Raw genomic sequence first — 15076 nt, 5'->3', positions numbered from 1 at the left:
AATCATTGGCATTACGGAGGGCAACCATGTCATCTTGGGGGGGGGGAGGGCTGGGAACCATGATATTTTACATGGATCCCCTGCACTGTATCCATAGCATTGATGGCAAAATAGGGCCCTGGCATATTGTATGCAATTATTGGCCTATGGGGGCACAAAAGGCATACGGATCAGTGGATTTACCAATTTACCGGGGGTGGTGGGGCAGGTGGACAGGCAGGGTTGTAAAAAAAAAGCCTCTTACCTTCAGGCCAGCCGTCTGCCCCTCTAAGTCCGCTCGCTGCCGCCTCTCACTCCTGGAAGCAGGAACAGGAAGCACACAGGCTCCTGAAACTCCTAGCCAATCACAACGCTGCAATGCAGCACTGTGATTGGTCTGAGCACTGTGTAGCGGTGCTCAGGCAGGGAATGGGAGCCTGGGGCATGCTCTGCACCCAGGTTGTAATGCAGCCTGGGTGCAGAACATGATAAGAGCGGATGACAATTTGGCCAGCTGGATAGGACCGGTCAAAGCGTCATTGCGCACCTTGTAGTGGGCAAACCACTCCTTCCCTGCCCTGCTTTGGCAGTCCAGCCCCACATCAGGAAAGGGAAACTAAAATGATAATAACCCTAGTTATTATCATTTTAGTGTTCTTTAACTACTGCTGACAGAGAAGTGAGGCGACGCTCCTCTGCCTTAGCATAGGAGCCACCACTGATACCGATGAGCAAAAGGCTGTCCCTTTGACACTGGGGGTAAGTATTGACATAAGGAGACACCCATAACAATTTTAATTAATTAATCAGGATCCTTTCAGACCCTATGAGCTTTAATAGGCATTACATGACCCACTTTGTGAAAATTCTCTTGAGGAAGAACCCGCTTCCCGAGCCCCTAGAAGTAGTTGGGATCGCTTACTTCGCTCCCGCACTTGAATTAAAGCCATGGATTACCAGCCACCAATAAAACATACATTTTAGCACACATGACACCACCGGAAACTAAATAAAAAGACTGAACAAAGAGGCAAAGTTTGATCTGGAGTTTGTTCACAGCAAACAGAGTGACTCTATAGGAGTGTGCTTACAGGCAACGTGTCCTTCGTCCTCGCTTCGGCCGGAGTGTATACGTTCAAGTACAGACAATCCTCGGAAAATTTCAAATTTGGTAGTTTTACTTGAGAGATTTGTTCGAGCATTTCTATCGCCATCGGATTTTGTATGCACCTTGAAATGAAAAACATACACACAGATATTATATATTACACCACGTTGATTGCACAGTAAGAAGTGATTTTATATACTACATTGCATGGGTGATGTATTCTTGTTTTTTCTCCCATGATTCGCAAACATTACATCATTCTTCCTAATTATGTGTTTTTTGTCCAGCGTCACGACTATTCATTCAAAGTCTGATTTCTTTGTCACTATTTACTTAATCTCTGCACCTACGTTATTTGGATATTGAAAACACCAAACTGATTACTTAAAGGTCTGTGGTTAGCCTTAAGAACATCAGCATCCTTTTCATGAATGGGAATACAAATCTGAACATTTCTAATTGCAATTTCGAAATAGAACAGCAGCTTCATAAACACTCCCCAAGGAGTGCTTCTTCTCACCTCAAAACATAATTTAACAAAATCCCGACGTTCTAAAAACATAGTGAAACACTGTTTCTCATTTTACTTAAACAAACATTTTCGTATTCCCAAAAATTACATACCTTATAGAGGCAGAAACCCGCTAAACACCCGAGAATCTGCCGCTATCCACGGAGCAGCTTGGTGCCCTTGGTCCTCTTCGTGCCTACATCGGCAGTTTTCGTTCCCGCCGTCGCATCTCAGCGGCCGCAGTGGGGAACTACATCCCCCAAGATCCTCTGGGGCTGGACCGGACCAGGAAACACGCCAGCAGTGCGCCCGGAGGCGCTACATAACGCACCCTGACCCCGGCAGAGCGGGGGACGAGGCAGAAACCCGCTAAACACCCGAGAATCTGCCGCTATCCACGGAGCAGCTTGGTGCCCTTGGTCCTCTTCGTGCCTACATCGGCAGTTTTCGTTCCCGCCGTCGCATCTCAGCGGCCGCAGTGGGGAACTACATCCCCCAAGATCCTCTGGGGCTGGACCGGACCAGGAAACACGCCAGCAGTGCGCCCGGAGGCGCTACATAACGCACCCTGACCCCGGCAGAGCGGGGGACGAGGCAGAAACCCGCTAAACACCCGAGAATCTGCCGCTATCCACGGAGCAGCTTGGTGCCCTTGGTCCTCTTCGTGCCTACATCGGCAGTTTTCGTTCCCGCCGTCGCATCTCAGCGGCCGCAGTGGGGAACTACATCCCCCAAGATCCTCTGGGGCTGGACCGGACCAGGAAACACGCCAGCAGTGCGCCCGGAGGCGCTACATAACGCACCCTGACCCCGGCAGAGCGGGGGACGAGGCAGAAACCCGCTAAACACCCGAGAATCTGCCGCTATCCACGGAGCAGCTTGGTGCCCTTGGTCCTCTTCGTGCCTACATCGGCAGTTTTCGTTCCCGCCGTCGCATCTCAGCGGCCGCAGTGGGGAACTACATCCCCCAAGATCCTCTGGGGCTGGACCGGACCAGGAAACACGCCAGCAGTGCGCCCGGAGGCGCTACATAACGCACCCTGACCCCTGCGGCGCGGGTAGCGTGCGGGTAGCACCGGGAGAAGCCCGGCACAAGGGCGGGACCGTCTGTGGCCGTCCGTGGCTGGACGAGGCAGGGCAGGGCCACGGAGTCTTGATAATCGGCGGACTTGTAAGTGAACAGTTCCATATCTATACCCGTCTTGCAGGGTATCGCATATGTCATCATTGATGTCGAAGTCCAAGTCTTCTAACCAATCAGGCACAGGGGAAAAGAGGATTATGGATAACTACCTGGTAAAAGTTGTAAATAAGATCAACAAAGATCGGAGACTCTCATTGGGTAGACCGAGCTCTGAAGTATCACCGGTGGACACATTAGCACCTAATACTGAAACATCTTTTTCTCAAAGTATTAGGGCTAATACTGATACTGTAGATGTGATTGCCGATGTATCCCTTGAAGTGGTTAATGCTGAAAGCATGGATGAACCTATTTCCCCAAACGATTCATCCTCCCCACAGAGTATAGTATCCTGTTCAAAAACCAACCCAACTCCTTCTCCTATGCGGAGGAAAGTGCGGGCGTGTAGGAAGGTACCAGTGAAGAGGGTGGTGACTCATAAGCCAAAAAAACAGGGTGCATCTCAATCAAGTAGGGGGGTTACAACAGATCCGTTAAAAGAAATATTGGGGACCAATGATAAAGCTGAGGGGTTTTTTCTTCATACAGCCTCTATAGGACATTTGTTATCAATTATTGAGTCCAAATTGGAGGCTTTAATTAGCCCCTTGCTGGCAAAGTTACATTCAGTTTCTGCAGAAGTAGACAGTTTAAAGGGTCTCTTGGATTCTTATGAAACTAGACTTTCCCCTTTGATAACTCCCCAACTGGCCGTTTCGGCCCCTGTGGTCTATAATCCAACAGATGGTGCCCTGGAACCTATTTTGCATCCGTCTGGTATTTACAGTAAGGGAGCATCCATGGCCTCGGGGGAAAGCAGCCAGTTAAGTCGACCTACAAAAGCGTCATCTACTACGATACCAGTACTTCCATCTTCTACTACAGCCACTTCATCAGGCAAATCACTCTCTGTGCACACACGCACACAGAATATTCAGAAGCCCTTAGCTGAGGGAGATGTTGGGTCTATTAAACGCAAGAGGAACCATATTGTTAACCTCCCACCACAGTGCGCACCTTACACAGTGGTATTGATTAATGTCCCTGAGGTCGACTCTAGTATGCTTAACTCCAAGCAGGAAACTCATGACTCTCTAAAAAATAAGTCACTTGCCTGGCTAAACAAAAATTGTGGTTTTCCGCTGGCATTTTCTAATGATATCTTGTCTACTCGCAGAGTTGGCTGGATAGGGGAAGGCAGGAAAACCTCCAGAGGGGATTGCATTATAGTCAATTTTAAATACCCACAACACGCGGCTACCGTCCTCCTGAGAGCCGCCTCCTTACCCAACCAAGTTAATTTAGTCTCTGCTAGACCTTTAGGTTATTTTTATAGCTATTTGAATTGCTCGCAATTGCCACGGCCAGAACAGGATGAGCGTTATGAACCTGGTTTAACCGGGGGGAGGTGGCTACCCTCCTAACCTGCCACCGAGAGCCCCGATGTATTTTAATAGAGGGGATATACACGGAATTGAACAACCAAGTAGGCAGAGGGATTATACCCTCCCCCTCTTTAATCGATATTCTGCCCTGTCCTCATTGGAGGAAAACAACTGACTGTCGGGTAATACCGGGAAGTCGAACGATAAACAAGTTACCTGTGACCTGTCTAATAAAGTAGCGACTGTCCTTTCGCTCTCTCTACCTGAATCTAATAAAGTGGATGCTGTTATAGAGAGCATGGGAACTGAACAGACACAGATTATAACCTTGCTCCCCATCGCAGACTCCTTTTTAAATTCAGACCCCTCCCCAGTAGATCCAGTAAACGGTTGCATAGTGGTAAACTGTGACCCTAATACAGGCTACCGCATTGTTACATGGAATATTGCTGGTTTGAAAAGGAAATTAGATTCCCCTTTCTGGAGGGATTTTATCAATATAGGGTACGATATTATATGTCTTCAGGAAACTTGGTGCGAGGAACCTATTTTTATTGAGGGATACTCAGCACACAGCTTGAATGCAGTGAGTTCGATTGCTGGAAGAGCCAAAGGTGGCCTCCTGCTTTTAATATCAACTAAACTAAACTCCTGCAGGATTAAAAGTTGCATTTCAGTGGATGTCTATTCTCAGGTATTGTATCTAGAGTTTGATAAAGGGAAAGATTTGTTGCTGATACATTTTTATAATAATGTATTCACTGCTGACAGAGGTAAAATTCTGATCAAGCTAGAAAAAGAAATTGAGAGGACACAGGCAGTTTCAGGCCATCAGTCGATCGTCCTTTGGTTGGGTGATTTCAATATAAGTCCCTGTCCTTTTGCTACGAGTAATTTATGTGGATTAAGAAGGGAATGCGGTAATACGGAGGAAAACGATTGTTTACACTTCCCACATTGTGCGTATGGTACTGCCCTAAATATGATGCTAGCTAAGTTTGACTTGGACATGTTAAGTTGTACGAAGAACAGTAGTAACGAAAACTGCCCAACTTTTACTGGAAGAGGAGCTAATTCACATATTGACCATATTTTACTTTCTAATGATTGTGCATACTCCAACTTGTGTGTTAATGAGCAAGCTTTAAGTGATCACAACAGTATTTCTTTATCACTGCATTGTTGGGGTTACAAAAACATGGATGCCAACAATTGTATTAACCATATCGAGGCAGTAAGACCTAATGGGTTTAGGATCAAATGGTCAAAGGTTGTCCCACATGAATTGTTGGAGGAGGTTTTAAGAAAATGCGACATGGAGGTAAATTATTGTATTGGCGACGAGGTACACTCACATGTTATACTTAATCACCTACGTACAATTAATGAAACAATTGACAACATACTTACAAAACCGTATAAGGGGAAAAAAGAAATCAACACTGGTTGGTTTGACAAAAGTTGTACTCAGGCTCTCCATGCTTTAAAACACGCGTTGAGCTCCAAACCTCGAAACTGTACAATAATTAAAAATTGTCGTGCTGTTTATAAAACAACCCTTATTAAGAGGAAAAAATCTCTTCAAGAAGAGGCCTGGCACAATCTCAGCTTTGCGGCCGAAATAAATGACAGTAAATTATATTGGCAAACCATAAATAGTCCCTTTTTAAAAAATGACACAGTGCCTGAAATAACCTCTCATGTTGATTGTAAATCATGGATGCATCATTTTTTAAATATTTTTAATCCGGATAGGTTATTTTTAGATTCCCATCAGGATAATGAGTTTACCTGGCCAAGTTTGCCTTTGACTATCGGCCTGGATGAGGTCTATGAGGGTTTAAGTAACAGCAAAGGTGGTAAGGCGCCTGGTCCGGATGGGGTCCCGCTGGATTTATATAAGTCCGAGTTACATCTGTGGGCCCCCATTCTGACCAGGCTATTTAACGTAGCAGTGGAGGGACAGATGCCAATTTCCTGGGGCCAGTCTATAATCATTCCCCTTTTTAAGAAGGGCTCAAGGTCCGAGGCAAGTAATTACCGTCCCATTTCCCTATTAGACGCATCTATAAAAATCATGAGCCGAATAATTTTAAATAGACTCGAGACTTGGGCAAAGGATAATTCGATAATTTCAAAGGCACAATACGGATTCAGGAAAGGTCTAGGGACATTGGAGCAGTGTGTTAATTTAGACCTCCTTATACATAAATATACGGTTGCTAAGGATGGTAATCTGTTCCTCTGTTTCGCAGACCTAAGCAGCGCCTTTGATCTTGTAGATCACAATATCTTATGGGACACCCTGCTAGATCTGGGTGCCCCCAAAGAGTGTGTATATTTTCTGGCCCGGTTATACTCCGGACTTTCATGTAAAGTACGTTATGGTCCTATGGGAGAATGCACGCCCTTTTTTAAAGTTGCAAGAGGAATTCGCCAGGGGTGCGTCTTGGCTCCGTTTTTTATTTTCACTATTTATAAATGAAATTGATTCGATTTTAAGTAAATTGCCTTCCGACGCCCCTTTGATTGATGGAAGCGTTACCCCAATTTTATTATACGCAGATGATGCGGTTCTTTTATCACGAACACAGAATGGCTTACAACGCCTTATAGATAGATTTGTATCATTTACCAAAGATAGGAAACTGATAATCAATAAAACCGAGACTTTTGTTATGACCTGTGGAAAGAGGGTGAAATCCAATTGTTCCTTCTTTATTGACAAAGTTAAGATACAATCGGTCAACAGTTTCTGTTATTTGGGGATAACATTTTCTGGAAATGGGAAATGGATCAATGAGGACGAGAATGTGAGGTTAAAGATGAACAGAAATACCAGTAGTATTTTTAGATTCGCGGCTAAATTAGGGCAAAGGAGATTGAAAGATATGCTGGCTATTTACAAAGCTAGGTGTATTTCATCCGCTCTGTATGGGGCAGGAGTATGGGGCCATCATCCTGTAAATAGTTTACAAAATGATGAAAATAAGTTTTTGAAGAAACTGCTATGTGCCCCCCCTTCAGTTCCTAATATTTTAACTCATATGGAAGCTGGTATTGATTTTATTATGGACCTAGCTGCATTACGCCCATTGCTACTTTGGCGCTCCATTTGGTCCAAAACTGAGACAGTATTTACACAAGCAATTATCAAGGACTGTTTGAACCTTGATAATTTGTCTCGTATACCTTGGTTAAGTTATATTTACTACTGGTTTAATCTTCTATTTGATTGTAATATTCGTCTGAACCCTGAAGCAGCTGCACTGATACCAAAGAAAGATATAAAATTGAGGTTTCTAGCATACAAGAATGCGGCTAGAGAGAATCAGTCCAGTAATTTGACAACTGTTGCTTCTTACCTTGATTTGAATTTAAGGAGAGGTTTCCAGACGTATCTTGCTATTGTGACTTATAACTCCCACAGATTCGTCCTAACCCGACTAAGACTAGGGATCGTGCTATGAAGACCAAATCTAATATGCTGTGTCCTTGTGATAATATTTCAAAACAAAGCTGCTGTCACTTTTTATTGTTTTGCAAATTTTATTGTCATTTTAGGAAATTTTATCTAAAACCTATCCTTTTAAAACACAAGATACGTTCTACCAAATCAGCAATGAAGTTTTTAACAACCCTGGAAAGTCCTGATACCTGTTTCTTTGTAGCATCCTATGTGCTGAAATGTCTGAATATAAGGAAGTCTATAGTTTGTCTCGATTAGTTCAATTTTATTATGTACTTTGCACATTTAGGTATCGCTCAGATTTTTATACGTATTTTTTTAGATGAGTGAATTCTGGATGAACAATGTATTTTTAGTATTGTTACTATACTTAGCATCTTTTGCACAGCTGCACATATTAGACATTTTATATGGAACTTGCACCCTGTTACAAATATAATGCAGATGCTTTATCGGTAAACTAAGTTTAATTATGAACTGTTCAAGGAAGCACTATGCACTTTAATATCAACCTCACATATTGTTCCTTATCATGTTCAGTGTACAAGATTATTTTTGATTGCTATGTATTTTATGTGTTTTGTTCTGCTTATATGGTTGTATTTCTTACATACCGAATAAAGCTTTTGAACTGACATACCTTATAAAAAAATATGGGATGGAAAATATACATTATACCTCAAACATTGAGTGTTTTGGTGACATTAGATTACCAAACCACTCATCTATAAATGGACCATCATTAATTTGTCCTCTCTCTCTCTCTCGACTTTGCGTCCCAACATCCACAATGTTGTCATCAACAGCGATGTCATTTCAGATCTTACCATGATGTTATCAATTATGTCATAGAACACATCATGAGTGATGCAATATATAAGGTCATTAGCAATGCATGGCAAGAGCACGAGTTATAGTTTCTTTATGACTCAAGTTATAGTTACTTGAGATAACTATGACTAGTGAATTTCATTGGTTTTGTTAATTTAAATTGTATATTTTAACTGAGAATTTCACCTAACTATGATTTCTCTTTAACCTTTGTTTTTCTTATTGAATTTCTAAGGTTTTTTTCAATGGAAAGTAAGATATTATTACATTTCCCAACTATAACGTCATTTTTTTACAGTGAATTTCTATGATTCCTGTCCATCGTCATGCAAGGCATGGGATTGGGCTAAAACCCCGATGCGAATGGCCTTTGGCAGTCTGCGGGCGGTGTGGATTGGGCAAAAGGCTAGACCTGTGGCCAGGCCATTCCCCCAACCACCTGCGTGAAACCTACCCTCTGCGGGCAGGCAAGGCCTACGTCAAAAAGTCACCAGTAATTATAAGCAAATGTATATTTTATAAATTCACACATTGCTGTGTTTGATAAAAGAGATTGTCACAAAATATTTCCAATAAAGCCTTACTTAAAAAAGCATCAAAACGCCTTGGAGTCTTTTAAAACATTTTCAGGCTACAAAATGCAACCCTAAACCATCCCCAAGAAGTCCCTGCACTCCAGCTGAAAAGAATACGATTCTTGGAGTGCTTTAAAACAAATATGGTAAACTTTCCTAGGGTCATGGGTTCAATAACCCAGGAGACTTACCGTGTGTTTTTTAATGTTGCCGTGGGGCTGCTTCGCTCCCTGTAGCCCCCACAATGTTAAACGAAATGGTTGGTAGTGCCCCTGCCTCTTTGGGGGCACCACCAGGATGAAAACATATAGGGGCAGATTTATGTTTGACTTGCGCCTGATTTACGCCGCCGTTGCGTCACTTATGTGACGGAGCAGCGGCGCAAATCCTGCGCCATGGTGCGGGGTATTTACAATGTGATGCATCTGGGAGATGCGTCACGTTGTAAAGCCCTGCGCCACATGTAGGAGTTCCAGGGCAGGTGGGGGCGTTCCGGCGCAGGAACGCCTCCTAAAAGTGGCTGAGTGAAATCTACAACATTTCACTCAGTCACTTTTGAGCCCATGCTGCGTCAAAACCCTGCGCCTGCTTGAAGCAGGCGTAAGGATTGACGCAGCATTGTGCAGATAGGGCCCCCCAGAGCATTGCTGGAGCTGCGCCGCGCTTGCGACGCAACTCCAGCAATGCGCCACTTTTACGGCACAGATGCGTGACGCATCTGTGCCGTTTTTGCCCCATGGTGCGCCGCGTTATAAATGCGACGCATCCATGGTGGCGGAGCTGGGGCGCAAAATAACTGGTGCATCCCTGCTGATATGCAGGGATGCGTCAGTTATTATAAATATGCCCCATAGTTTAAAAAACAAAACGAAAGCATTATTGGTTGCTCCTTTACGGATCAGTGAGTAATAAATGAGCAGATCTGGCCACCCATTTATAACTCTTTTTCATATATTTTTTAATTGCTTTTGTGGGTGCCCTGGGCCCACCCGGGACACTCACAGCTGTATTATTTGTGGAGGGAGCCCCAGGGCACCCAAGGTCTCTGCCGGAACTCATGGCAGAAGCAAGCCACTTTGCTTGGTGGGTGCCCCGGTGCTCACTTGGGGCATCGACATGCCACATATGTGTGGGGGCCACATGGAGAGCCCCAGGTTCCTGCCACTTGAACGTCTCCCCTGGTGGGAGCCGGCCCCTTTGCTTTTTGGAGGGAGCCCACCTGGGGCACCCACTTGTCACAAAATGGTTGTGGGCCATAGGGGTTAGCAACAGGGCTCCCTGGATCCTGGTGGCTGTGCTGGTAGGAGAAGGTCACTATGCTTATAGATGGGTGCCCCAGTAACTATCCATGGCACCCACTGCACATTTTTGGGGGGGCAGAGGAGGAGCCTCAGGGCCCCAACAGCTTCCCAGCCAGCTCCCCTGGCAGGAGCAGACCACTTCGCCTATTGGCGGGTGCCCCAGCACCCACCAGGGGCACCCACATATTACAAATTCATTGGGGCCCCTTCCAGTTCCCTGACCAGCACCCATTGTGTTGCTGGGGGGACCCGGCAACATGTATGCTCCCACCCTGCAGGACCAGATTTTTCCTCTGCTCCCCAGTGGAAGCAAACATTAACCCTGCCTGCAAAAAGTTTGATACTATTCCTAAACATTTCTGCTCCCACCTGCGGTGGCAGCCATACCTACAGCCCTGGCTAATGGTGTCTGTACTGCAGATGGTGAGGGAGGCCACATGTCCCCCTCCTCTCAATCATTAAATCCATCTCAGAGGATGGGGTTCCAGGGCCTGTGTAACTCTTGGGGAGGGGGGCACATGCCCCTCTTCCCTAAAAACTAAATTCCACCTACCCTCGGGGTCTGCCTCCTTTCCACAGTGGGGGGGGGGGTACAGTTTTAGAAAAGGTGTAAGTCCACCATTTGTTTTCTCAGTTTTGTCAATCATCCGCAGATCTGCGGTATCGAACAAAAAATAAAATACACTTTTGGCCCTGGGTGAGGATCCCTTTGGGACACCCCACACCACGGCTATGGGGGCAGCGTATCCCTACCTGGCTCCCTCATATGCTTTTTAACATATATTTTCAGAACAGTGGACTGAGTCCCCAAGTCCTTAATTGGCGGCTGCCACATCTTCGTTGATGTGGTGGTAGCCAATCAGATCTTAACATTAGAGCTGAAAGCTCCACAGATACCGGACACCGTAATATATACATTCATTTTTAACTTTATTTTCTCAAAAAACTGCTAAATCACAAAACAATCACGCTTTCTGGACCAAAGTTTAGCTTTCTGTCAAATTTGGTGTAATTCTGGCTGTAGCTGTGTCTAATTTTCCCATGCAAAACTTGCATGGGGAAAACATATTTTGGGACCAACCCCTTTGTCTCAGCCCCCACTTGACAGAAGAGCCTTTTTTGGTTTTCTAATAACTTTAGCCCTGTTTGCCAAATCTTCAAAGGACCCAAAACTTAACTTCCCCATGAAATTTCCATAGGGACTTTGAGCAGTCCTACAGCCAGAACTGCTGAATTAAATAACACCAAACTTTTCAGAGTGCTAGATCTTTACCCAAAAGGTGTGGTTTTTGGGATTTGGTGTAAATTTGTTCAGTATTTCTTGATAAATTGAGGTTCAAAATATTTGTATACCTGGACAGCTGGGTTCACAAGACTCTCAAGCTTGCGCTAAATTGAAAAATAGAGTGATCTGATTGGTCGAGAAGCCATTTTACTAACACTTATTGTGCGGGTGCAAATTCCTCCAGCGAATCCAATGGGAGTTTGTTCTCTGATTGGTTGGCCACAACATGAAGAGAAATGTTGTGGCCGCCATTTGTGACACATGTACTTGATCCCTGTGTCCTGAAAAGGAAAAAATAAATAAGGTATAAGGGGGCAGGGTAGGGGCACTTTGACACCCTTGACCTTTTGGGGTGCCTAGATAGACCCCTGGGTGAAATTTGAAAATAATATTTTTGGGGGGTTTTCATAATCCCACGGGTGTCCAACAGGAGCCAGCCAAGCCCTCTTGGACTTGGGAAAAAAACATTATTTTTATAAAAAAGGATGTGTGGCCTGAGTGTCTGGGATGGGTTGCGACAAACAGCTGAAGGCCATGCTTGGCGGGGTTTGGCTGCCCATGGAGGATAGAGCACAGGGCCTGGCCGCAAGTCACCCCCCACTGCCCAGGCGGTTGGCTGCAGAGGGAGGGTTGAGCCAGGTCAGGCAGGGGGTTGATCTTATTGATGGTCATAAAATATTACTTTACGTTTTTTAAAATAAAAACTATTAATTCACTGGAAAAAAGTGACGTTATGCTTAGGTGAAATATCAGTTTAAACATAACATTTTAAACTACAAAAACACTGAAATATAGGTATCACAAGTAACTACACCTCAGCATGCATCGCTTATGACCTCATGTTTTAAAACACTTGTGACATGCTTTGTGACACCAATGATAACATTACTGATGACAACTGAACTGGCATCATTGGCAGAAACACTTTGCATGGCGGGGTCACATGCCATTGTGACCTACTGGCTATTGCTGCCAATCTTTGTACCTAGAGAACCAAATTTGAATTGCTTGAGTCAACATTATGTGATTCTCTGCAATTCACTTAATCTCCTATGACTAAACACGTTAAATGTATTGATGATGTAAACTAGGGTTGTCAAATTTCTTTTTTTCAATATGCACTAAGCAGATTTCCACATCCACCTAGTCCAGATTGACAAAAGGAAGAAATGTAAAGGAAATACCCTGCAGAATAATTAAATCACTTTCCACACAGTGAGGAATGCATGGAACAAGGAATTCTTCTGCAGCCCAGCATTATCAGAGGCCAGACTACGTAATTGATTTAATAGTAATTACAATTAATTACTTTCATTGGCTGGACCCTAACAGTGTTATTCATAGCAACATTTGCAATATTGAATTATAAGGTACTGTTTTTAATATGGAAATTTTGTAATGGTTTTAAATAACTGTGCAATACATTAATGTATTCATAATTGCATTTAGGTACGGGGATTTGTGTAATGCGCATGCTCAATTAAAAATCATTTTTCAGATGATTGCACTGCCAGAATGTCAACAATCAATGCTGGATTATTAATATTAGCTGAATCAGGAAGGAAAGAAGGTTTTGCTTCAACTTAGTATTATTCTGAGTGAAACACTCAAGAAACCCTCCTCTAGGTACCTTTGAATAACGACAAATGCAAATACTCAAATGTTTGATCTCTTGAACATGTTCTCTTAACTCAGGTATGAGAGAGAAATAACTGACAAGTACTTTTGCACATTCCAGATGTAATCAAAAGTTGTATTGATTAAAGTGTCTTGGTCTTCATGCTTAGGAGTAAATACCTTTAGTAAACACATTCTTTAGACTATGTATTCCTCATAATAAGCCATACAATTTAGAATATTCTCCCAACCTCTGGATAAGTGATAATAAAAGCCAGACCACCAGACAACTGTACTATTATGAGAGCTATTACTTTGTGAGATCCACAGAGACATATAAATGGTATTTTCTTCAACAATCTCTAGACGATGGGGCATCGATTTGAGTGAGCAGCAATAATTTTGTTGTAGCTGTAATATCACAGTATAATCCCTTTTTTCACCTTGGGATCATTTTCAAGGAGATGCAGACTGTACCAGTTACACACTCAAGCCCCTATCTTAACATTCTGGGGGTGGACACCTCATTGAACCATTTATCATTGGCCAAGTTGTTATTTTACTTGTTTTGTGATGCACAAACCCAAATAATGAGATGCTGGTGTACAAGTGATTCAACTGCAGGAGAGTCCTCATGGGTACCAGATTATTATGAAACATTTGGAAATAGTGGAACTCACTGCATAAGTGACCGGAAAGTTATTAGGTTGGGTTATTGAGGTCTTTCAAACAGTAACAAGAATCTATGCTTTTATTTGTATGTTTTATAGTTAATCTCTCGCCCTCTGGCATTCCCTTTTTTCTTAATAGAATGTATTTTAGCAATGATGTGGCCATGTGTTCTATTTGGTATGTAGTTGATCTATGATGCATGTCATGTTGTATCAGATGGAAACAAAATATGAGGATATCACTCGTGTTAAATGTACCCATAAGATGTACTTTGATCTCATGGTTATACTGTATGCTAACATTAACAGCCTCTGATCTTCACATGCTCTTCGTGTGTGCAATGTGGAAACTAACAAAATAAACAAAAGATACCAACATATCGATGAGGGTTCCACCTGTAGACATAAATTAGGGAGTGAATTTGAGGTCAAAATCAGTTAACAGTTGAACAATGAGATAGTTGTCCAGTGATCACAATGGTAATAATTATAATTTTTTGTAGGTTCTACCAAGTGGAGATTTCTGTTGACTTATTCCAGATGTTTTCCAATGGATCATGATTTTGAAATATGTTTTTGAACATTTGCTCTGCTACTGTGGTGGAAATTCTAACTTATTCCACAAGCATCAATGTTCTGGCTAATATCAGAGGTTGCATTTTTAACAAGTACACTTTCACTTTTTCCAGTTTGGACATTATATAGTAAAATGCCTAAAGGTCAATAAGCCACAAGTAGAGGCTGTAGAATCCATTATTCGTAACTGTTTAACCAGTTGCCCCATGGGAATGTTTTGGCATTTAGGAGAATTCATGATTTCATATGTGATACAGTTATACAATTGTACCTATCTCCACTAAAACCCTGCAAGATAGCTTACATATGAAGAACATACATTCAGTGGCTCATCCTTAAAGGCATTGGGCTCCCACCCTCCTTATTTTCTTCCCCATTTTTTTATGATAACACTCTACATGATAGCCAATTATTCACTATTGGTATAATAAAAAAAGATGCTGACCCTCACTGTGAGCAAGAATCAGCCGACACCTCAAGCATTAAATTGTCTGATGGCTAGTAGAGGCCAACAGAGGGTTGTCTTATGACTAGATGCCATCCCATAAGTAATGCATTGTAGTGTCACTTATACCAAGATCCCCT

General features: G+C 43.2%; 1 protein-coding gene across 1 annotated transcript in view; it reads right to left on the bottom strand.

The window, feature by feature from the left end:
• The window catches only part of LOC146776046 (fatty acyl-CoA hydrolase precursor, medium chain-like), a 248056-nt gene that overhangs the window by 186681 nt on the left and 46299 nt on the right, over positions 1 to 15076 (bottom strand). Inside the window, exon 4 of the mRNA XM_085636898.1 lies at positions 1071 to 1209. Coding sequence (XP_085493024.1) covers positions 1071 to 1209 — 139 coding nt within the window. The remainder of the gene's footprint in view (positions 1 to 1070; positions 1210 to 15076) is intronic.

Source organism: Triturus cristatus, chromosome 12 (genome assembly GCF_964204655.1).
Source record: "Triturus cristatus chromosome 12, aTriCri1.1, whole genome shotgun sequence".
NCBI lineage: Eukaryota > Metazoa > Chordata > Amphibia > Caudata > Salamandridae > Triturus > Triturus cristatus.
This window is presented reverse-complemented; position numbering and strand designations above follow the sequence as displayed.